Source organism: Athene noctua, chromosome Z, assembly GCF_965140245.1.
Source record: "Athene noctua chromosome Z, bAthNoc1.hap1.1, whole genome shotgun sequence".
Taxonomy (NCBI): Eukaryota; Metazoa; Chordata; class Aves; order Strigiformes; family Strigidae; genus Athene; species Athene noctua.
Window position 1 is genome coordinate 36,763,209 of NC_134077.1, and position 24,715 is coordinate 36,787,923.

Consider the following 24,715-nt stretch of genomic DNA (forward strand, 5'->3'; position numbering starts at 1 on the left):
GATGCTCCGTTGCCAGCTTGGATTACACACCTTGTGGGCTTTCAAAAAACCCCTGAACAATCAAGCTTGATCCAAGAAAAAAATTCTTGTCTCTGCAGGACATTTCACAAGGGGAGAGCAGAAAAATGAAGGAGTGTACCACAAGCACTCTTACTTGGCTAAAGAACAAATTATTCAGTGACTTCTAAAAGGTGAACTGGAAGTTTACAGAGATCTTAAAAATTAACTAGGAATGCAGAACAAGAAGAATCCTTCTGTGTCATTGGTTCTGTCTATGCAGTCTCTGAAAGAAGCCAGGAGGCAGACCCAGATTTACCGTTGTCCTGGCTGGAAGTCCTGCTGGGGCATGCTAGACCCCATGTGTGTTTATGCTCCAGGACAGTTGGTGCCTGAGGCATCTGTGAGAGCGGGATGGGCAAGAGGCAGGCATGCATAGCCTGCCTTACCTGGTACTGCAGCATCCGTATAGGCATACTCAGGTTTTTTGGCCTTCCAACCAACAATACCATATAGTGTAATTCACAGATGTGTATGAAAGCATCTACTACCCTTGTTGTTTTAAGACTCTTCGTCAAACAGTACACATGTATTTGCAGTCCTGATGCTTTCCCTCATCCCAGAATGAGATCTCAAACTGGGATTTGGTTTTTTGTTTGGTTGGGAGTTTTTTGAGAGGTGGATGCTTTTCTGCAGTAACTCAAGGAGAAAATACATGCGTTTCAAGTGATTCTTTCCTTAACTACGGTAAATGAGAGTGTATCTGGGCTTCTTTGGAGAAACTCAGTACACTGAATGCTCTTTTAAATGTGAGTGGTAAGAAGCATCTGATACACAGTCATGCAGCTCTGCACAGATACCAGAACTATATCCAGTGTAGATGTTTGTTGATATGGACTAGCCAGGAACTGAGATACAGATATAAGTAGATCTTCATGGTTACAAAATGTGAGATAGGGATGGTAAACTTTGATCAGCAGGGTTGCTCTAATATGATCAGGCTTGAGGTTTCCACCCACTGAGGAGTGGAGACACCACATTAGGTTAGAGGCACTTAAATCAAGCAGTAATGGATACTGTGGGGTTGAGAGAGGTTAATTTGGCAGAGTTTTTATCTATCTCTTTTGAAGTGAGATATGTATCAGCAAGGAGGCTTTAAGTAAGTGGTTCTGTGTTCTCTCATTGTTTTCCACATGTATGATCATAGATACACATGAGAAGCAACATTAGAAACTGCTCACAACTTGGTTACGTGAGTTCCTTAACTGGTTAATATGTAAAGAATAGAGGAGCAAGCTTGCAGTGGGGAAGTGCATTGTGAAACAGGGCCTTTTCTGAAAGAGAGTTAGATAAATGCTTCAGTTCTGAGAGAAGAATTGTTACAGCATTGAGGAAAAACTTGAGAGGTACCTGTATCTGATGCAGTATTCATTGCTTTTAAGAAATGCTTTTTAAACCACCAGGGCAAGTCTCAGTTATGGAAAAGTGTACACATATATACATAATTTTAAGTTCATCTGGGAATGATCACTGGAAACAGGGCTGAACATCCTGTGGTATACATTAATCTAAAAAAAAAAAAAAAAAAAGTGCACAGAAGGAAATAATTTGTGGCAGAGTAAAATGAAAAGCTAGCTATCCCATGGGTGTTTTAGACTTTCCCATAGTCATAAATATGACAGTCTACAGTCCTTTTCTGGCATAGGTGTGACATATCAAATTCCTGCCAAGGCAGCTGTTCTCCTTGATGAGTCTGCAGATATTCTCACATAGGTTGGCTTTTTTGAAATACGTATTTCAAACCGTGAGTGCAACCTGTGGCACTGAACACAAGCTAGACAAGTTAAAGAAAGAAGCGGGGATCTAGACGTTTAAGTAAACTACTATCGGCTGATACACTGGCCAGCTTTTAGTTGAAGAGAAATCTTCAGCTTGATGTGTTCCAGAGTCTTTTTATGGTAAAGGTGATAAATTGAAGCATTAAGGAAATTCTTCTAAGGACTGCAGAAAAATTTCTGGCTCATTTGGTTGAATGATTGAATTTTCAGTAGTCACTCTGCCAGACTTGAGCAGATTGGGTACTTGCCTGATAAATATGTACAGTTATTAATATGGTGCTGGTGTTTGTACTCTACATAGTCATGGCCTGGGACCCCACCACACAGTAGGTGTAATGAAACATAAGGTCTTTGCCCTGAGAATCTTTACTTGTCAGAATCAGAGCTTGAGATACAGTGGACTATTTTGTGTTGTACAAACTTTACCTTTTCTATTTCATATCTGGTTTCCGTCCTGCACAAATCTGAATTTATCTGTGTAAGAGCTGACTGTGTGCATAAGGACATATTTTGTAAAGACTGTGCCAAGGTGCTATTAGAACTCTGCCAAGAGAAAAAGCCCTCCAGAAATCTTTTGAGCAATGATTTTTTTCTCTAAACAGTGCATTTGCAAACTTCTGTGCACTCAAAACACATTAAAACTTGCATTATTCTCACTGTTTGCATTTATTTTAAATATCGGTAAAACACAACCCACAGTCTGTGCTTTTTTCTAAATTTCCTTTGATCCTGAGGCAGCTTCTTGAAGATGTCTTCCTGCCTTTACCTTTTCTCCCTCCTCCATGACACACAGAATCACAGAATCATAGAATGGTTTGGGTTGGAAGGGACTTCAAAGATTGTCTAGTTCCAAATCCCTTGCTATAGCAGGGACAGCTTGCACTAGATCAGGTTGCTCAAGGCTCCATCCAACCTGGGTCTGAACACTTCCAGGGATGGAGCATCCACAACCTCCTTGGGTAACCTGTTCCAGTGCCTCACCACCCTCACAGTAAAAAACTTCTTCCTTACATTTAATCTAAAGCTCTCCCTCAGCTTCCACCCCTTACCCCTTGTCCTATCATTACAGTCCCTTGTAAAAAGTCTCCCCAGCCTTCTTTAGGTGCCCTTCAGGTAGTAGAAGGCCACTATGAGGTCTCCCTGGAGCCTTCTCTTCTCCAGGCTAAACAAGCCCAACTGTCTCAGCCTGTCCTTATAGGAGAGGTATCCCAGCCCCCTGATCATCTTGGTAGCCCTCCTCTGGACTCATTCTAACAGTTCTATATCCTTCTTGTATTGGAGGCTCCAGAGTTGGACACAGTATTCCAGGTGGGGTCTCATGAGGGCAGAGGGGCAGAATCACCTCCCTTGATCTACTGACCAGACTTGTTTTGATGCAGCCCAGAATCTGGTTGGCTTTTTGGGCTACAAACGCACACTGTTGGCTCATGTTGATCTTATCTACCAACATGCCCAAGTCCTTCTCCCCAGGACTGTTCTCAATCCACTCATTACCCAGACCATATCTGTGCTTGGGATTGCCCTGGCCCAGGTGCAGGACCTTCCACTTGGCCTTGTTAAACTTCATGATGCCTGGGCCCACCTCTCCAGCCTGTCCAGGTCCCTCTGGATGGCATCCCTTTCCTCCAGCGTATCGACCACACCACACAGCTTGGTGTCATCAGCAAACGTGCTGAGGGTGCACTCAATCCCACTGTCCATATCACCACCGAAGATATTAAACACTACCAGTCCCAGTACCGATCCTTGGGGGACACCACTTGTCACCGGTCTCCACTTGGACATTGAACCATTGATCACAAGCCTTTGAGTGCAGCCTTCCAATCAATTCCTTACCCACCAAGTGGTCCGTCCATCAGATCCATGTCTTTCCAACTTGGAGACCAGAGTGTCACGCAGAACAGGGTCAAAGGCCTTGTACAAATCCAGGTAAAAGACATCAGTTGCTCTTCCCTTATCTGTTGATGCTGTCACTCCATCATAAAAGGCCACCAAATTTGTCAGGCAGGATTTTCCCTTGGTGAAGCTATGTTGGTTGCCACCAGTCACCTCCACATTTTCCATGTGCCCCTGCAGAGCCTTCAGGAGTATCTGCTCCATGATCTTACCAGGCACGGAGGTAAGACGGACATAAACAAGACATTTTGTTGCTTTGTTTAGGTGAGTCAGTAGAAGTAACTTTTCATGTCCATCTATGTGTCACACTTCTAACACAATACAACATTTATAATTACTTCTGTATTTTTATAAACTGACAGAATTTACAAGGATAGCATAGGAAGCTAGAAATGTCTCTAAATGTTTTAAAGGTAGAAGTAAGCCCATTAAGATGGAATAGAATGGAATGCTTCTCTCTGCTTTAATTATAGTGTCAGCAGTGGTGAAGATAGGCACAAATAATAAAAAGTCCGTTAAAATATATGAGGTTTAGTAACATGATACAATACCAAAAAATTTCACGTGGGGTGAACATGTTGCTTTAAAGGTCGAAAAGAGAAGGTCATTACTCACGAAACTATAATGTCTCTTCAAAGGATTTGCCTATGTCTAGTTGTTGGAGGCGGAAATCAGCAAAATGGATAGCCTGCTTGAAGAAAAACATTTTATTTCTAGTGATACCAAGGGAAAATCGAAGTACAAAAATGCTTATGAAAGGTATAAGGAGGATATACTTTTCCCTAGGTGCTCTGGTTGACAGTATTAACTTGTTCTATTAGCAATTTAATACAATCTTAATGTTGTACAATTACTGTATTTGGTTTTGTTAATGCCACTGAAAACAATAATGAGAACTGAGGTTTTTATTTCATTCTAGTTAATAAGTGTTGGTTTGTTGCAATAGAAAAGTATGACATCAGTCATTTGTATTGTGCTAGTGCAGAAATGTTAGCCCTCATTTTATGACATAAAATACAGTTTGCATTTATGAGGGAGAAACCTTATATGAAAGAAGGGCCTGCAAATATTTCACTTGTGAGCAACTATGTGATCTATTCTTCATCTATATCTCCTTATATTTCACAGGAGCTTAGACACAACTGAAAGTCCATTCAAATTAGGATATGCCTTTAAATTATTTCCAGCTGAGCTTTGTTTTTTAATGAGAAGAAACACCACAGAGGCAAGACTGATTCTTTGGAAAGCTCAGGCTGCAGTTACATGAAAGCCTTGCCCTGGTTCATAAATGAACGTTAACTGTCTTTGCAAAGAACAGCTGAGTTTGGTTCTCATGTTGGTTCCGGGCATGCTTCAAAGGAACATCTCAGTCAGGGTTAGGTTTTTCTGCAGCTGAAATGTCTGCTTTGTTGTCTTCCTGAAGGTGTGAAGGGTACAAGCTGTCCTGCACTGAGGTGATTTTGTGTCTTCCTGAACTCAAGTGGTCTAAGCAACTTGGGAGGACAGATGATAACAGTATGACTATAATAAAGCTTTAGACTGGATCCAAAGTGATGCTGTCTGACTTATATGAGCTTGCAGCCGCTGCTTACCTCTGGGAGGTGAGCATCTTTGGGATGCTTTGACATTCTGCACTAGAAATGTCTGACTCCAATTACCACCAGGCCAACAACAGAGGAGTCTTGTCATTAAGTGGCCCTCTAGAGCAGGTAAGGGACTTTCCTGAGAAATATACAGGGCTACACCATGCTAAGAGGAAATACTGGACAAATGGCTTAGTTAAACTAGAAGTCTGTGGTTTACATCTCTTACCATATACAATTTGATTTTGTTTGGTATGACTTTGATATGAAACCTACTTTCAATCCATGCAGCCTTCAGTCAGATATATTTGCTGCAATGGATTAGAAACTGCAAGAAAAATGATGTTCTTCCTGGCCAAGTAGTTGCAATGGGACAGTTAATTCAGCATTAAGTGCTAATGCAGAAACAGTAACTATGTATTACTTCCTTCCAAGAACTCTCACTAAAATAGGATTTGTCTGGCAAGTCATTTCCATTTACTAGGCTATTTTTAGGGTGTCTGAGAAATATAGTCACTGGTGAGATAGGTCATAATAATCCAGTGTTTTTACACAGTGCAAAGTCAGTGCAAATTAGGTATAAGACATTAGGAAATAAAATTAGTATTTTTCAATCTGTTTGTTGTTCTGCACACAGCTTTTAAGTCTTTTTCTCTATTGCTGTGCACTTTGTAATTTGTATTTTGCATGAAGTGCAGAATGTAAGTCTTTGTATGTGTGTAGGCGTGTATGTACATACATACAGAGATGAGTACAGAAATACAATATGATTGTTTTTACCTTGACTTCATACAGATGTAGTTGAGCATGCAGGAGTAAAGCAAAATATGCATTTGTATTAGGTGCCCTTTTAATACTGTGGATTTTAAAACTTCCTTTGGAAATACTAGTATCCATAGTACTTTTGCCTCTGTTAAGCCATAGGCAGTATTAGCTGTGAGCTTGCATCTGGTTGTTGGTTTATTTACTTATTTTCCTTGTTAGGTATTTTTTCTTCGTTTTCAGGTGTTGCTGGCAGTCCTAGATCAGGTGGTTTCCCAGACAAGATTCTCTTTGTTGGCTTGAGACTTCTTCAAGTTTTAAACTTTCTTAGTAATTTTTTTTTTTGGTGATGACTAAATACAGAGAGATGATAGACTTGCAAATAGCAAAGGTACAAATAAGTTTAGTCATGATTTACTGAGGATGTGTACTTAATTATTAGGTCTGAGGAACGAGGAAGTCATCAATATTTAGTATTTTAATTTCCTTAGAATAGAGTTGTGTTTATGGTCCCAAAAGAAAACTTTTGCTAATATGTTGAAATGAAAGAGCAGACATGCAAAGACTATTTTTAAAATTAAAATCAAGTATTGGTGAAAGCTGGGATTTCCATAGGACCAGTATTTATCTGTTTTTTTTTCTTAACACTTGCAAGGAAAAAATGATCAGTAAATCCTTTCAGATAGCTTCTTTTTTGATCAATTGTTGTGAAGACCCCATTGTTCTCCTTAGATATGGGTGTTCATGTGTGCACACAAAGGAGTGTTTTATTGATTCCTTAAATTCTAGCTGACTTTTTCAGTTGTACTGTTTATGCAAATTTGTAACTTTTTTCAATCTAAACTGTGAGAAGAATATTAATAACTAATTCTGCATTTACCTAGCTAATTTGCATACATTTGTGTTATATGGTAAATCACATGAGAACCTACAGGGGAAAGGCTCAGCTCTTCTAACAACTAATAGGCTATTTTTTCTTTTGATTTGCACAAATTGAGAAATACTGCCTGTGGCAAACATAATGGAAAACTCATTTTTAATGTTCTCACACATACTCATTTCTTTACAAAGAAAGATGCAGATGACTGTTTTTAAAAAGAAGACTTTCTAAAGCTCTGTAGCTGACACAGGATATTGGATGCTAAAACACTTCAGGTTGGTGGAATTATGATTTGCAGCTTGTATAAGGTTACCTGGATATTGGATTTGACTAATGGAGGTGGCATCGTGCCTGAAAGGGCTAGAGGCAAATCACAGCTATAATTATTTTCTCCTGAAGAGATTGTCTGTAATTTACAGGATTAAGAGAGTGGAAAGACTGCGTAAACATGAGTTTCTGGTTTACAACACACAGTGTCCTGTGTATGAAGTTGCTGCAGGTTCTCTGTTGTGTTTCACCAGGTCATTACAGAAGTTACACATGCAACCCTTTTTACTGGGCAGTAAGTATTAGGTGTTTGCTCCAGCTGTATGTGGCATCTCAATTTAGTGTGCTGGGGAGAAGTTGAAAAATTATTCTCTATTGGCTTATTAGTCTGAATCAATACTTTTGTTAGTGCTTGTGGTTGGGAAGCACTTTTCAGTGCCAGAATTTGTTACTGGTAGCAGTACATCTGCAATGACCTGATGTGAGATCTTGGTGTGATTTCTCAGATCTTCTCTACAAGGAGATCCTGCTCACTGGACATCTTAGGAGAAGGCAGAAAAAAACATTCATCACAGTTTTCAAAAAATAGTGAGAACAGACATCTCCACAGTGTTTCATGAACACTGCTTTATAATCCTTAAGAGAATTTGTAATAGAAACTTGAAATACAAAATATTAGTAAGATAATTATCAGCTGCAGAGTATCTGCCGTATCCGGGCAGTGAGGAGATGGGGCAGGGGTGTGGGTATTGAGTTTGTGCATAAAAGAAGGATGCTCTTTTACCAGTGTCCCTCCATTCTAAAACAAAGGGGCTGTCTGAGCGACTTAGATAAAAGGAACGTTATTTGTACACTGAACAGTTCCAGTTTTGCTGTCTAATAGGGCCCATAGTGGATTGTGCCTTGAATATTAAATATATTTCTAGTGCTAAATGAGGATTTGAATTGCATTTATGATTTCTTCTTTTTTCTAGATCAGGGCTTGTGTTTTAGGAAGAGATGCAGTACTGTAATTAGAAGCTAAGAATGAGTAAGGAGGCAAGCAGAGGAAACCACTGATTACATATGAGTATCAATAAAGAGGATGGTTGAGATACTTTTTATGTGGCATCCTAATAACTTGCTCTTAGGTTAGAAACTGAGCTTCAGATAGTTGACTGCCAAACTGCTAGGTGTCACAGAAAAGGAAATAATTACTGCTTTTGTCACATGACTAGCAATATCCTGATAAACAAGTTAATTTAAAAATTTTAATACCTTTTCCTTTTTGTACTTTTACTCTTTAATTAACTTTGTCGATTGATTGGGCTGTATCTTGATGACTCTTTTAAGGAGTTTTGGGGATTTAACATAGTAAATTCAGCTGCAAAATTGTTGGGGTGTTGTGGTTTGAGCCCAGAGGACAACCGAGAACTGCACAGCCATTCACTCATCCATTACCCCCCAGCACTGGGACAGAGAAAAATTAATCAAAAGGTTCAGAAATCAAGATAAGGACAGGGAGGGGTTGCTCACCCATTAATGGTCACAAAGGACAACACTGGAGGCAACAACACTTAATAGACAGAATGGGACAGTGATAAGTATTACCATATCTTAAAAACACCTCCCCTCAACTCTCTCTTCTTCCTGGGACCAGTTTTGTTCCTGATATCTCTACTTCTTCCTCTAGCAGCACAGGGGTAGGGGATGGGGTGTGCAGTCAGTCCTGCTGCTTCTTCCTCCAAGGTAGGGGGGAAGCATTCTTCTGCATTTTTCCCACTGCTCCACATGGAGTCCCTCTCATGGAAGACAGTCCTCCACAAACGCTCTCTGCCATGAGTCCTCCCTCCACAGGTTGTGTTCTACTCAAGATGTGCTGGCCTCAGTTACCTCCACGTGTTGCATCCTCCTAGCACCAAACTACAACAGTGGGAGCTTCTTCTTCCCACAGAGTCCCAAGGGTCCTCCACAGGCTGCAGGTGGATCTCTGCTCCTCCAGTGACCTCCATGGTTGGTAGGGACTGGGGCCCTGCTGTCTCTCCATGTGATACAGGGGGTCTTTCTGCTCTGGCACACCTCCCCACCTCCGTCCTTCTTCCTTCCATTGACTGCAGCATTCACACAGGTGTCCCACATCCTCAAAATCCCCTCACCCCCTCTCAGTTTCCCCTTCTTAAATCCATTATTGCAGAGGTGCAGCCACCGTCACTGATTGGCTCAGCCTTGGCCAAAGGCAGGTCCGACTTGGAGCCAGGGTGGGGGGAGCTTTCAAGAAACTTCTCACAGGGGTCATCGCTGTAACCCCCTCCCCTGCTACCAAAACCCCTGCCACACAAACCCAGCGCATGGGGAAAAATCTGCTCTGTTTTCTGTGTAGTTAGTTTTTGCTCTCTATGTGTGACCTCCCGCAGTCAATAAATAACTCTGCTAAGCCTTATCAGGCTGAGGAAGGACCTAACCTGTTATTTATATCTAATATTTTAATAATGCGCCATGTGTTTCCTAGCTGAGAACTGCTTAGAATGGGGATGAAGGGAGCTGAATTTTTTTTCAGTATTTAAATATAGCTAGCAAAACCTGAAATATTTATGGTTTGGCTCTAGATGAGGAGAGAATAATTTTCTTCACTCTCATTCCTTTCCTTACAGGGTATAAAAGTGGTAACCAGAAGTGATTCAGAGAAGAGAAATTTTCTCATCTAATTTGTCTGTATGGGCCATTTTTTAATCCAGCTTGGAACTAGTCCTATGTTCATTGCATGTGGTTTTTTTCTAGTTCAACCCATGGAGATGGAGTTTTAATCTCAAGAATACAGAGATCATGACATGAATTTCTTCTGGATCATGGAATGCTCCTATAACAAAAAAAAAAAAAAAAAAGGGACCAGACCAGTTATTTTTATAATGATTTAGATGTTCTCATCTATCTTGTGGTTTCAGAGGGATTTTAGTGTGTGATTCCTTCTAACTCCATGTCTTTGTGTAGCCATGAAATCTAAAACATGTTCTCTAAAACAGAGACCCAGGAGATTGTCATGAAGTTGCTGGTAAAAGAGAGGTAAGGCAGAGGGCAGGGGAGGAGTCAAGTATCATAGGAATTGTAGGAACTACCAACACTGCAGAGCTCCTCATCTGTTTTTCATTGTGATTCTTCCTGATACAACCTAAACCAGTCAGACCTTTTCTATTCTAATAATATTCATGGAAAAAAGAGGATATAACCTTGTTTGCTCCTTATAGGGGATCTTTTTTTCAAAGATTGTGCATCAAGGTTTCAATTGTATTTTCTTTTCCTTGGGAATTTTGGCTTTTGAAAGGGAAAGTGTTGCTTGGGACAAGCTCCATTAGCATCAGAGACTTCCTGATCTCAGAACTGGCCTCTGTTGTATAGGTAATATCACCTTTAAAATGCAAGCCTTATACCAAAAGCCTTATACCAAAGCCTTAGGGGCTAGCCTGGTTTTGTGCAGAGAGGAGTATGAAATTTCTCTTTGTACCACCTAGAAAGGACATTCTTATACTATAGCTAAGTTCAGTGGAATGTAGCAACAACCACAATAGTTCACTTGGGAAGCAACTTTAACATATCCCAGGTGACAAAGAACAGTTCTCCTTCTCCTTTCCAGAGTTCAGCAATGTTGCTCTCTTGCAAATGTGCAAGAGAGTCGGGGAATTTGCCAGACACTGGTCCATCATAAACCCACCTTTCCTCTAAAGTAAAACACCTTAAAACCACTGACATTTCTTCTGTTAACGCTTTGCTCTTTCCTACCCTGAGGTCCTGAAGTGAAGACTTCAATTTTTCCAATTGCAGTCAGTTTGATAGGAAATTTTGGTTCTAACTGATCCCAGAATTTTTCGTTTAAGCCTCAGCATTTGTTAGGTCCTAGCTGCAGCATTACTTCTGCTCCAGAAAAAGCATATTTAGCATTTATTCTTAGTAAATGTTAGTATGTGCTCTTTATCCTTTCTACTGTGATGCTTTGGTCGTTTGGTGTTTCTTTATAGCTGTTAGTCAAGGGCTGTCAACCGTGTCACCCTGATTTGGAGTTCTGTCCTCTTCAGCAAGAGTTTGCCATTAAACGTACTTTCATGTAGAAGAACAGGACTTTAAACTTCAACTTGAGTTCAAATTTCAAGGCATTAAGCTACAAAAAAACCCCAGATTTAATGAGGACCCTTGGTTTTCTGTAGTATGGAGCAAATATGATGTGCCTAACATTCAGAGAAAAAATATCTTGAACTTGTTGCTGAAAGTGGGGGAGAAAAACTAAAACAGCTGTTGCCATCATATCCTGGAGAACTTAAGTCAACAGGCAGGGTTTTCATAGGATACTTGTGAAAATATTGCAGAAAAAGGAAGACAGAGAAAGAGAAGAGAGAAGAGAAGAGAAGAGAAGAGAAGAGAAGAGAAGAGAAGAGAAGAGAAGAGAAGAGAAGAGAAGAGAAGAGAAGAGAAGAGAAGAGAAGAGAAGAGAAGAGAAGAGAAGAGAAGAGAAGAGAAGAGAAGAATACTGACAATCTTATTTTAATGTGTGTGAGAGAAGAACAGGTGATATGAACCAGCCTGACTCTTTGCTGTGGGTGATACACCTGGTCATAAGGTAAAAACTGCAACGGGTCTCTGTTTTTTCTTTTAAGAGGAAAAGGAGAAGAGAGAGGGAGGCAGAAGAAGAAAGGAAGAAGGAAAAATTACTGCAGTCATGCAGCTTGGCAAACAGCTCTTAATTTCTCAGGAAGGACAAAGAGGTTGCAGTGTATCCCTTCATCACCTTAGTCTTGGTTGTTGAGGCAGATGTGAGAGCAGAACAATATGTCACTTGATTTATTTATTTTTTAGTCATTATTATTCCATCTGAAGGAGTAAAACACTGATTGAAGAGGAATCATTCTGGGTTTACTGCAAACATCAACAGTATATAATTTCCCTGGAAAGCAAAAAAACACTTTTTCATACTTATCACTAAAACTACATCAGTATCTGGAATGATGATTTAAATGCAAGTGCTATTGTTGCAGTAGGGCTGCAAATCATGATATAGTCTATAGTTGCAAACCTGTGTGAAGACTGGTGGAAAATGATTTAAGCAGGGAAAGGATTTTAATATTTTTCTTCCAAAAACTTGACCAATCACTAGCTGTTGTTTGCTCTTGGGTGTGTGCAAATATTATGTACACATAAACTTTGTATCTACAAAGCATTAATTTTCTGTTTTTCCAGATAGAATATTATTAGCTCCTATCTATCCTAGCTAGTCAGTGGTATCCTAGTTAGTCACTGACTAACAGAGTATTCTGATAAACATCAGTGAGCAAAACATACTTGTTTTATAGACATAAACAACAGCATGTAAGCATCCAAGCTAAAACCTGCCTTTAAATAAATGTGTGTCATGTTGCACTTCTGAAATAATTTCTGAGCAGGAAAAATCCTTTAGTGATAAAATTACTGTGGGAACTCTGTTTTGGCTCATGTTGGAAATGTTATTTTCACCTTTATGCTAGTAATGTAGTAATGTCTATAGGATTCTCATCTTTTGATAAATCTACAACTGCCTGTTTAGTCTGAGCAAAGCATTTAGCTAATTGTGTATATTCAAAGAGGGCCACAGAAAGGACATAATTTCCTGAATATTCCCAGGGTGCAAATATTGTGCCCTAAATAACACACCAGTTACTATAAATGTCAGTAGAGGGAGGTTTTTTGACTTTGATTTAGTAAGACCCTATAGCAAACCCATCTGTTAACACTTCTTAACTGCTTCTCTTTGTGAAAGGGGGGAGCATCATTTCTACCACACTTTTGACTTTCGATTAAAAGAGGGAAACAATCTTTCAAGCACTTCTCAACAAGTGCAGAACTTCAGTGTTAGCTGTATTGGACTCTTTACTTTGCTCCTTTTTTGTATTTGTACTGAATTTGCTAGTTCTTCTTTGTAAGTTTTTCTACAAAAAACCTGATACCTGCCTTGGAAATACATCATCAAAAGCTAAGGGAATTTATTTCAAGTTAATTGAGGAGCCCTTCAAGTGTGAGCTTAGCGTGAAGACACAGTGTGCATTTGTATGCTTGTGTACAAATCATTTTAGTTATTTGTCACAAACAAGGGCAGAATTAATAAAAATGGATGAAACAATGATAAACAGAAAAAAATAACATCTTGCCAGCCTAGTCATCTTTTGTAAATCAAAACAGCTTCCAGTAGTTGTCCTTCGTTGTAAAAGGCAACGTTCTGCCCTAATACATAGGTTTTTTGAATGGTGGGGGAGACTATGCAATGAAATAAAAATTATTTTGCAGTGCTTCAGGCAATATTTTTTAGCTATGGCTTTTGAGGGTTTTTGCAAGGGCAAAAAAAATGTATGCAAATGATCTTTCACAAGTGAAAATCTGCATGCCCAAGTCCAGTTGCTTGCTTGCCAATGTGCATGTTGAACTGCAGGCCGATGTACAATTTCAAAACTGCAGACGTTGATGAAAGTTAACAGTGTATTCAGATTGCCATACAATACACTAGGGAATCAGTCTATGGTGACAGGCAGGCATATTTCCCTATGATCGTGCATTTTGAGGCAAGCACGGTTCTAGAAGGAAGTTTTCACAGCAGCACTTGTTCCTGTGAAATAAGTAGGTGCTGACACTAGTCTTATGTGTATGAACTTTTGCATTAGTGCTAGACATGTTGTTTCCAGTTATTCTTTTTCTCCAAATACAGTAAATACTCTTAAATAAAATACTTTGAATGGGAAATGATGAAGGAGGGCAGAAAGAAGGAATAAGATTATTTTAGTTTGTTACGTATATAACATGGGGAATCACATTTTGATTGAAGCAAGGTAAGTATTTTCTCAACACAGGCAGATGTATTGGAGCGTATGGAGGTTGACTTTGCTGTGGAATTTAATAGCATGTTTTTCTACTTTTGTGGGAGTATATACATAGTTCTATTTTTGGCATTGTCACCTTCAGTGTAATTTAGTTTTTTCATCCATTTTTAGGCTGCTGAAGCCTATGGCCTAGTTTTTCAAGACTAGGTTTTCACTAGATCTTAATTATTGAGTTGTACAGAGTAGACACCTGCATTACATCAGAAACCATATTAAGCAGCCCCTTGATGAAAAGGTGTGGGAAGGTAAAAGGAGATAATGAAACACTGAAAATACCACGTGCTTCACTTTTTTCATGTAAAATAATAAAAAAAGGGATTAGAATGAAATCTGAAGTTTGTTCCCTGCTTTTGCATAATCAATCTACTGTGTGCACTTGAAATCATTACATGAAGAGGCTGAAATCTGTCCAGCCCTTCAGATGAAGGGAAGATAACGGATATTTTATTCTAGCACAAGAGATGATTTGCATTTTCACTCTCTTACTCTTCCACTTGTCTTTCCTTCCCCATTTACAGCTTCTGCAATCCCAGATAATGGAAGGAGATCCTGTCTAAAGCTTAAGGTCTTTGTGCGACCAGCAAGTAAGTTCTTCAGATTAAGCTTTCAAGGGTGGCTTTGTAGCACATGCTTTACAGTGTGGTCTAGTAAACAGCAGTAAATATTTTTTATACTGTTAAATCTTGTGTATCTGGTCTGTAGAGCAACATTTGTGTTATGATTTCCGTTGTATTTCTTTATAATTTTTCATAAAGCTTTGTTTTAATTACATGGCAGTTGCTAACTTGTTGCTTCTTAAACTGTTGTACAAATGGAAAACTATACTGGCATTTGGACAAGTGCCACTTTATAAATACGCTTAATTATATCTAGTGAATAGAAAGAAAAAAGAAAGAAAGGAAAGTGGGGAGTTTAAGGGTATCTCACTAACATATTTGGATGTTATCTCTATTTTTGTTATAGACAGCTGTATGAAAACTATAGGTGTTCACGATCGTGTTTTCGATGTTAACGACAAAGTAGAAAATTCATTAGAACCAGCAGGTTAGTATGCTTAGAGAATCTCTTTTAACAAATGCGTGTATTCCTCTGGTGCTTCAGTACTTTTTTCCCTCTTCCCTCTGTATGCTTTGCATGGTACAACTGATCTGGTTTTGCACATTTCTAGCAGTGCTAACATTGTTTATGGTATATTTCCTGTATCCTTGTTTAATGCAGAGGAGGAGAAATGTTGCTTTATTTGGTTTTTGGGTGATGTGGTTTAATAAAATATGATGTGTGTCAGTATAAAATTTTCACCAGTATCCTGAAGTCATGGGTCCATCCAAGCCACACACCCAGCATGTTGGCAAAACACTACTTACTAACTGAGCCCAGAGTTTTAGAAATAAAGTCAGTGGGCATACTTCATTTATTATGTGGTTTCAGAAGACTTTCAGAAAAACAGAACCACTGATTGTTTAATGCTGGTGCATGAGATAGGAATGCAACTGACAGAGTTAGCATTTATGTAGGAAATTAGTCCCTTAAAATTATGTATATTTGCATGTATATTTGGTTAGGCAGAGTATCGTTTTTGCATATGTGCATGCACACACTCTCTGATATATATAAATTCCTGTCCTGTTTTTACTGAAGCAAACTTAAGTTTTGGGGGACTTTCCTGTCTTCTTTTGCAAAACACTGCGTTAAGAATAACGCTTGCTGTGATAAAGCCCCTCATCTGCCCAGGACAAAGTTACATTAACCTCCACCATCAATTAGGCTAATAAGTCTCTGTGTGGAAAGTGCATGTGCGTTGTTTGTATGTCTCAGGTTTATGACAGATAGAAGCATGTTTAATTCTAGGTGTGTGAGTAAACTTCAGTGGGATGGCTCATATTAAAATTAGCAAATAAGTAGGAAAAGTATTTACAATGGTAGTATTACCTGTTTGGTTTATATGTACCTACACACCACTCACAACATCGCTGTATTCTAGCTTCAATAATTAAAATACACAGTTAAATAAACAAATTATACCAGAAAAATATTACACACATACCATTTATATATACTCTGAAGAACAGATTACCAAGATCTTTTTTTCTTCCTTTACTTTATTTGAAAGAGACTTCCCCTTCGGTATGAAGCAACATACTATTTTTTTGTTCTTTGTTGTTTGCAGTTCCTTTAACTAAAAGTTACTCTTTATACAGAAGTATAATAAGGCTTTCACAAGTTACCCAGTTTGAATGATTTACCTATGGATACACAATGGAATTTATTATTTTTCTTTAAGAGGATTTTTGGAACTCTCCTAAAAACTTTGATTTTGAGAGTTAAAGATATTCTCTAAGCAAATCTAAATGTAAGGAGTGTGCATTTACATTAGGTGCATTTGCACATGTATTAACAGCATTCTTCTACAGAAGGCATTAGGATGATCTTTCCCTATCTTTAGGTAACCTGTGAATTGGAAACTCAATGCACTTTTTTACATTTTGTGATTTGGTGAATGTGGGCTAATTAATGAATATTTCTCCTGTTTCTGGTTTGTAAAAGAGATCATCCGAGCAATAAATGCCTGATTTTAGCAACTTACTGAGCTTTTTTTTTTTCAGCAGTACTTCCTATTAAATGGTTATACATAACTAACACCATCACAAAAGCACAGTTAGAAAGCACCAACTAAACTGAGGAACCAAAATCATAAAAAGAGCATCCTGCAGTCTGAAATGAAATACTGTTAGTGTTACCAGGAGGAAGTAATAGCTTTAATGAGAAGTCTTTATACCAGAAAGTTCCCACTCCGGACATCAGTGTATATTTGCATTATTATTTGGACCAGTCACCATTAGATAATCAGTCATTCCCAGATCTGCCAGCTCACACTGTTATTAGGCTGTTAGACTTGCTGCTGCCTTAGTGGATCTTGTTGTGTGTGATCTGTGTCATGTACTAGTTTACCGGCCTCTGACATGCATCTTTTGCTTCTGTGCTCTTCCCTAGCCTGCCACTGAATTCTATCACAGTACACAGAAGAACTGGGAGGGAGGGTCATGTTCAGCATCTTACTTACTATCATCTTTCTTTTAAAAATCACCATTTGTGTGCCTTTTGAACCGTTGTAACTTCACTGTTTTTGTTCAGAAATTTGTAGGAAAGTGGTCTATAGAGATCACACTTTCACACAGAAGTGATGAAATTATTTTGCCCTGTTCCTGTCCTCCCCTTCTCTTCCTCCTTCATAATGAAAATTAAAAGTCCCTAAACAAAAATTGCAGCTGTACGTATCTAGACAAAAATTATATCTGAAGCATATGATGTAAAGCTGTGTAATCTGGAAAATTCATGGCTGTCAAAATATTTTTTTTCTAGTTACTGCTGGCATTCCCACTCTTCAGCAGTGATCTTCCAGATTTTACTCAGGAATTTTGTCCTCTTCATCACTTGCCTTCAGTGTTTAAAATAAAGTAAAATCATTTCCCCAAGCATTAAAGATTGTGCAGTATTAAAACTCTGCAACTCCCAAGTAAAATCATATTTGTAAAGTGACTTGGAGAACCACAGCTGGATCATGTGCTCTAATACATGAGTACAGAAACTTTGGGACTGCACTGACAGAAAACACAGATGATTTCTTGAAAGGAACTCTTTAATGTTACATGAAATTTAATTCTTCTGTGAGGAATGGCTTTATGAAAATGCCATCATAGAAGATCTCCATATTTTTTATTTAAGATCATTAATTGTTTTAGTTTAGGGCTTTTAGGTTTTTTTACCAGAAGCCAGTGTTCCAGTCATGGCAGTATCTGATAGTCAAAGAGAATGAGGATTTATTACTGCTCTACACTAATTCTGCCCTGTTGTGTTTTAGTGCTGACTCATGGATGTAATTAGGACAAAACTGTTGGCATTCAGTGTTGCAAATTCAGACTTATTTGCAATTCTATTGATGATGAAAGAGGTAGAAGGTAATGTACATCATTCTCCTCTGTAGTTTTAGTTCATCAGCAGTGAGCGAATGTTTCCAAATTGGGAAGAGCTGACTCTAAATATATGAAAGGAAGTAGAGCTGACAATTAGAACAGAGATATTTTTCCCTATTAACATCTTAAGAGTATGATTTTATTGGGAAGCTCCTCTTGTGAAGTACTATATTGTCATTGTAGTGTCACCAATGTACAAGAGTGTAACTTGAAAATGAAATGTGAAACAGCTTTTGTTATTAACAGCCACTGAAACTGTTACTTTTCAGTAGCCAGCATTCACTGAAATTTTTAGATTCCTTTGGAACAATTCTGGAGGAAGAATATTAAGGCCTCCTTCAGGTCTGAAGTGCTTGGGAGGGTTTCCCTGCTGTACCTGGTGGGGAGCTGTAACCAAAGTCATTCCAGCCAGGGTTTGCCACCAACATCAGTGGGACTTCCATCTGATGATGGCCCTTTCTCACAAACGTGAAATTATTTATAGCTGTTCAGTGCTTGCTTTTCATACTGTTGCCCTGAGCAGCACTGAAGACCTGTTGATAAGCATGATGTGATTGTAGTGTCCATTAGTGCTGGGAAGAAAGAAGTGATAAATTGCTAATCCGGTTTACTGTGCATCTTGCTGTGCAACCAAACTGAGGCTGAAGAGCCTGTTAACCTAAATTATGCTAAGTGCTCTGTATGCTTTTGTGCTAGGTGTCAAGGATATGAAGGGGAGGGAGCTTGTTTCTAGCTAAAGCTAAGAAACATGAAAGGCTCCATGCCAAAGCAGTATGGTGATCCCAGTGTCCTGAATCTAACTTCCCTTAGTGCCTGTAATTAGAATTGCACATCTCTCATGCAGTGTCATCCTGTCAGTGCAGTTTGTTGAGATGGGAGCTATGGGACGGATACATTATATATGTGTCAACATCTCTCATAAAATGGGGGAGCTTATTTCACTAAGTAGTGAGATACTATTAATTTTCCTGGAAATTTAAGCATTCTAAAATAGCTTACAAATACATTTGGAGGCCACTTCACACTTCCTAAAAAGGTATAGCTTATTTGATTTATTTAGTACTAAGAAAATTCAAACCTAGAGCGGACTTTTTGTGTCAAGTCTCAGAGAGATTACTTTTAAAGCAGCCAGATTAGATAGCTGTGGATATAGAGAGCTTTGGATTTGGCTTTACCCACTTTTTTTTTTTTTTTTTTTTTATGTTGCAATCTGTGGCTTTAATGCTGATCTTTAGTTTACAAAAACTAAAGAGCTTTATAAGGTATCACAAATTTAGTATTTGCTACTGTGTTTTCTTCTGCCACGAATATCTAAGCATGTTTTCCCAACTCAGCTGGTTCTTTTCTTCATTAGTTTTAGCAGCATATATATAAATCCGTATTTTGTGTACCGTAAAAGGTAACCTGTTACCTATGAAGTTTCCCAAATTGAGTATGTATTCTATAAAATGGGAGATTGTCCTGTGTTAGCCTTTAAAATTCTGTTTCAAGAAGGGGAGACTGGTCTTACATCCCCTGTGCATCTTCAGATGTGGTATGCTTCTGTGGAAATTGTATGCATGGAAGTAGAATATATGCTTGGGTTTACAGGCAGTAGTTTCAAATTTAGGAACCAAAATCTGTAACTTAGTAAATGAATTAACTGTGAAATTAATTCTGAGCATGTACATCTCTTTTTCAAGCCATTTTGAAAATCAGGTGTTTTTATTTAGCTGCCTCCCTATTGGCATTCTATCTAATGAGCCATCCAAAGCCAGAGCTATAGTGTTTTATTAGAAGAGAAATCTTTCATTCCTCAGTCTGCTGAAATCTGACTTACTTTCTGCTCCTCTGGTGTTCAGTGGGAGTTTTGCCAGTAAGAAATGCAGGACTTGGCCCCAAGTTGATTACATAATGAAGTATTACGCGCTTGTGAAAGTCAATGACAGCACAAGGTTCATTGCCCTATTTCATAAAGGCACTGAAATCTACTTACTGTTGTCGGCTCAGTGAGAGTTTATTAAGGATGGAAAATCTCATTGGAATGTATGCTTTCTGTTTGAACAGATGATACCGTACATGAGTCAGCCGAGCCATCCCGTGGTGAGAATGCTGCACAGACACCAAGGATACCCAGCCGGCTTTTGGCAACTTTATTGTTCCTCCTGGCAATGCTTTTGATATTATAGCACAGTATGCTCCGGCAACCTGTCGCAGAAAATATCAGGGTCTTGGAACATCAGAGATCCACCTAACTGCTCATCCCAGGAAAGGGACTTTATTGTTTTTGCAGATGTCAAATTGTTATTTTTCCCTTTTCCCTTTTCTTCTCCCTTTTAGCCTGAACTCAGCAAAAATCTGAAGGGGATAACTAGCTTCAGCACCCATCCCTACCTACCCTGTGACTTTCTTAACCCCTCCATATAAATAAAAGGACTCCAGATGAAAATGCCAAACTATAATAGTGACACTAGTGATTCTTATTTTCCTCTGCATTCTCTTTTAAGAAGTCACCTCTGCTAGCTCACTGTGTCATCCATATGTGGACAAGGAAGAGTAGTGGCAGATGCAGTCAGTGAAGGATAAGGAAAGTGAGTGAAAGCCTGGGAGAGTTTTTCTCTCTGATACAATATTTATGCCTTCTCATTCAGCGCTGTAAGATGATCATGCAAGGCATCGTGTCACCATGTCAGGACCGGAGGGGAAATATTAAGAATAGATATAATATAACACCATTTCCTCCAGGAATTTCTAAATGAACAGGCTTCTGAAAGGGAAAACTGATGTTTCTTATAGGACTGTCATGAAACATCTTTGACAGTAAAATTTGTGCTCATGAGTCGAAATGCTGTCTTTGGTGAGAGGAATAAGTTAGTATTTAGGAATGTTAGCACACAGCAAGCAAGGTCAGATTTAGGAAACTCCACTGGGGGTGTGAGTGCCTCTGTTATTTCGTTTTAAGGGGATAATGCACACCGGATTATTTTATTTTAAAACAAATCACCGTGGTGCTACAATTTTTTTCTTGAAATGCAGAGGCACTTTTGAGAATAAAGTGACCTTCCCCAGCGCTGACTTAGTCGCTGATAGCCTTGGATGCTGCTCTGGGTGTTAATACATGCTAAGAGAGGACATCAGTGGCCAGAGGAAACATGTTTGGGACAGAGGATCTGCAGTGTGCTCTTGATTTGTCTCTCCTGCAAGTTCCTCAATCATGGAAATATATCGCATGTAGAAGAAGCCAGGACAGTCTAGTAGCATTCTTTGGTGGGGGGAAAGAAAAGAAGTGTGGAGTACAAATTCAAGTGTTGATTTTTTATCTTTTCCCCTTCCAGCACAGTTTGAAGTGTAGAGAAAACATGTTCATCAGCTGGAGATAAACTAGATGGGCTCCCAAAGACTTAACAAAATATTTTTTTAAAAATCCACTAGAATAGAAAATACATTATTTAGATATACTTTATGCTGAGAGTGAGTATATATGCTTGTCCTATTTAAACATGTGAGAGAAGTGGTAACCCTTGATGCAATTAGGAAATGGGACTGTCTTGTTTGGTGGAATTAGGAGTGACCCTGTTTAAGGAATCTGAGCCTTGGCTAATGTAGAACTTCAAAAAGTCATTTGCCAGGAAGTGCAAGCCTTGGGGTATTTTCGGCTAGTCTGCCATGAAATTTGGACTTCTAAGCATAATCAGGGAAATATCAGACTGGGACTGCAACTGAGGTTTTCTAAAAAAACCTGTAATAATTATGTCAAATGTGAAAGAAAACATGGAGCACATTCAAGCAAAACAAGGGTTTTCTATATAAATTCTGAAGAAAATGTCTGCCATAACAAAATTGAGTGATACCATTAATAGACAGCACTTCGTGGACTTTTTTTAATGAAGAAAAGCTTTCCAGAAGTTGAAGCAGCCCAATATTCAAAAAACGAGGAAAGGGGGAAATAAATCTAATATGTAAAGGAAGGTTTATGCATGCTAAACTATGATCTGGGCTTGCCTGATATCATACAACACAGTCATTAATACAGGGCTCGTGCTTACAGGAGGAACATAGGAAATTTCCTCTAGTGTGAAGTGCACACAATGAAGATACACAGTCTAAACAGTGAGGGAAGTCATCATCACACTACAGGCTATCTGGTACTTTCTTTAATGTGGATCTGCTTGGTGCACACACTTAATACTTACTGTAGGAACTAAAAAGCTTTGGATGAGGTGATCTTAATCAAAATGCACCTTATCAAATGGATTATTAACCAGATTACAGATAATATTGCATGATAGGTAACCATATTAAAATGATTCATTGCAATTGAAGGCAGTCATAACAGTAGTGCCAATTTAGTGTAGAAATGGTGACTTCATTTTTCATCCTTTGTTTCTGAATGATGTCATAGTTGAAGACATACATTTATCTAGAGCAAAGGATTTTCATTAGTTACTCCTGGTGAAATTCACCCTTTTGTTTTATCACAGAGCCCTGCTGTGTATATGAGGAACAGCATGAGTGATGTACCTGCAAGGCAGGTTCCTGTGCTGCCTGGCATGTTGTGACTGGTAACGTACCAGACCCTGTCAGTTTGATACTTGATGGCATCAGGCAATCCAAGTCATACGAAGTACATAAATGCTGATGGGCTTGTGTTGTGTTGCAAATCTCTAGGTGTTTTAAATGCAGATGTTGGTGCAAATTAAGATTTCTGTTCCCTTTCCCTTTATCTGTCCCAGCTGAATTCTGAGGGAGTGATTCTCCTTCAGCGTAGGTGGTTTACTTACCCCCATGACCTGCACTCCTGCCTGCCAAGGGCATTGCAATGTGAAGCAGGGAAAATAGGGATCAGTCAGTTTAGTGGATACTGTGTATCCTTTAATAGACAAGGTAACATTTCGTGTTAGTTTAGAATATTGTTTTGTACTGTACTTACTTGGATGGTGAAGGAAAGACAAGTGAAACTTAAAGCTATGTTCTTTAAATTCTGTATTATTAGCAAACTCTGTTGTATATAGTGTTTGATAATAAAGTATTAATTTGATTCTTATGTCTTTTGTAAGTGAGAACAATAGACTTTCAGGATATTAAAATCACACGTTGATTACAAGACAGAGCTTTGAAGCATGAAGTGTGATCATGGCTGAGAACTGAGAGACAAGTGGCCATGACACTGCAGCATACAGGATTCATCTTTGAAAACCGTTCATCTATTGCAAGACTTCACAATGTCAAGACCTGGAACAACATGACTTTTGATAATCAGTGTTTTGTCCTCAGTGTTTAAAGGTCTGATGTTGGAACCCTGTGGTTTCTGTCTTAGTTTCTGTTCTCTTGTATCATGTTTGTTTCTAAAAAGGCTTCGGGGATATAACAACTCTTCTGTTACTTTGTTTGTTTATTTTTTATTAGTTTTCCTCCTGTTTTCCTTCTGGTTTTGTTTCCATGAATATTTTTTTTCCAGAAAGGGATCTTGCCAGTGTCATGTGCGATGTGTGTATGTTCTTGGTTCCAAAAGTACTAGAAACACATTTGGGAGGCACTGAGAGTAGATGAGTAGATTGTTTCCTTTCCTATATAACTGTGGAAGGAAAATGGTTGTATTTGTACCTGTTGATTCCCACCCCTAACCCTCAAAACTGAACTTAATCCATTGCCTTGTGAGAGCAATGATTAAGTAAATTTCAGAGGCCTAGAGTGTTTAATTCTTCTCCTTTCATTACACTTGGATTTTGTAATCACCAGTTTTAATGTACAACCCTCCACACTTCCCTCTTCCTGCCCTTCCTCCTCTCCCACCCTCCTTTTTTTTTGGAGCTGTGAATGGGCGGATCTGTTTCTGATCTGGCATCACTGAATTTTTCCCATGCATTCGCCCTCAAGCTTCTCGGATGTGAGACAAATCTCCCTACAATAGGCTTGCTGCCATTGTCTGTACAGTTTAATAGATGCTGGCATGTTGAAGGTTACCCATGAGTCTGCAAAATCCGCTTTCCATGCTTACTCTTGACACCCCATTGAAGACACTCATTGTGTATGCATCTGGGTATGAAAGTCCAGCTCAGTGTGGTTCTGTGCTTGTACTGCCCTGCTTTGCAGTTTCTTTGCACTTACTCATCGAGTGCTGTTTTTGAAATGCTTACATTATATGAACTTAAAAGAAAATGTTAGAACAAACCCAACCTGCCCCATAAGATCTGTATTTGTATATACACGTGTCCGTACAATTATACTTAAATAAAATTGAAGATTTTCATCATTTTAATTGGTTCTCTTAGGCTACATTTCTGTTCAATGAATTACATCTTTATTCTGGGAGCTGTTTGTACCTAACTTACCTATTTGTGGGCAATGGAAAGCAATGAGGAATGTGAGTGGGAAGGTGTGAAGAATGCAGTGGGCACAACTATCTAGAGCTGTAACTACCAACATCCTGGCTAACCTAAAGTCTGGCTGCTCTGCTCTTCACCTTTTTTTTTTATGTATTCACAGCTCTTCCAAATACATAGGAGAGTAAAGAACTATGTCAACCAAGTGCTGGTGAATTACATGGTTTTCATCATCACTTTTGCTCTGCTCTGGGCCTCCCAGTCAGTCTTCCTTACTCCCCTGGGTAACAAGTAGTTGTATGGTGTAACACTGAGAAATAGAGCAAAACCCAGAGGTGATGCAAACGGGG

General features: G+C 38.9%; 1 protein-coding gene across 2 annotated transcripts in view; it reads left to right on the top strand.

The window, feature by feature from the left end:
* Positions 1 to 24,287, top strand: part of EFNA5 (ephrin A5) — a 217,029-nt gene extending 192,742 nt beyond the window's left edge. The window contains exons 3-5 of one of the 2 annotated variants that reach the window (XM_074932160.1): positions 14,611 to 14,676; positions 15,056 to 15,136; positions 20,110 to 24,287. In XM_074932160.1, coding sequence (XP_074788261.1) covers positions 14,611 to 14,676; positions 15,056 to 15,136; positions 20,110 to 20,231 — 269 coding nt within the window. In that variant the 3' untranslated portion in view covers positions 20,232 to 24,287. The remainder of the gene's footprint in view (positions 1 to 14,610; positions 14,677 to 15,055; positions 15,137 to 20,109) is intronic. The other variant, XM_074932162.1, reaches the window with a different exon arrangement.
* The last annotated feature ends 428 nt before the right edge of the window (positions 24,288 to 24,715 follow it).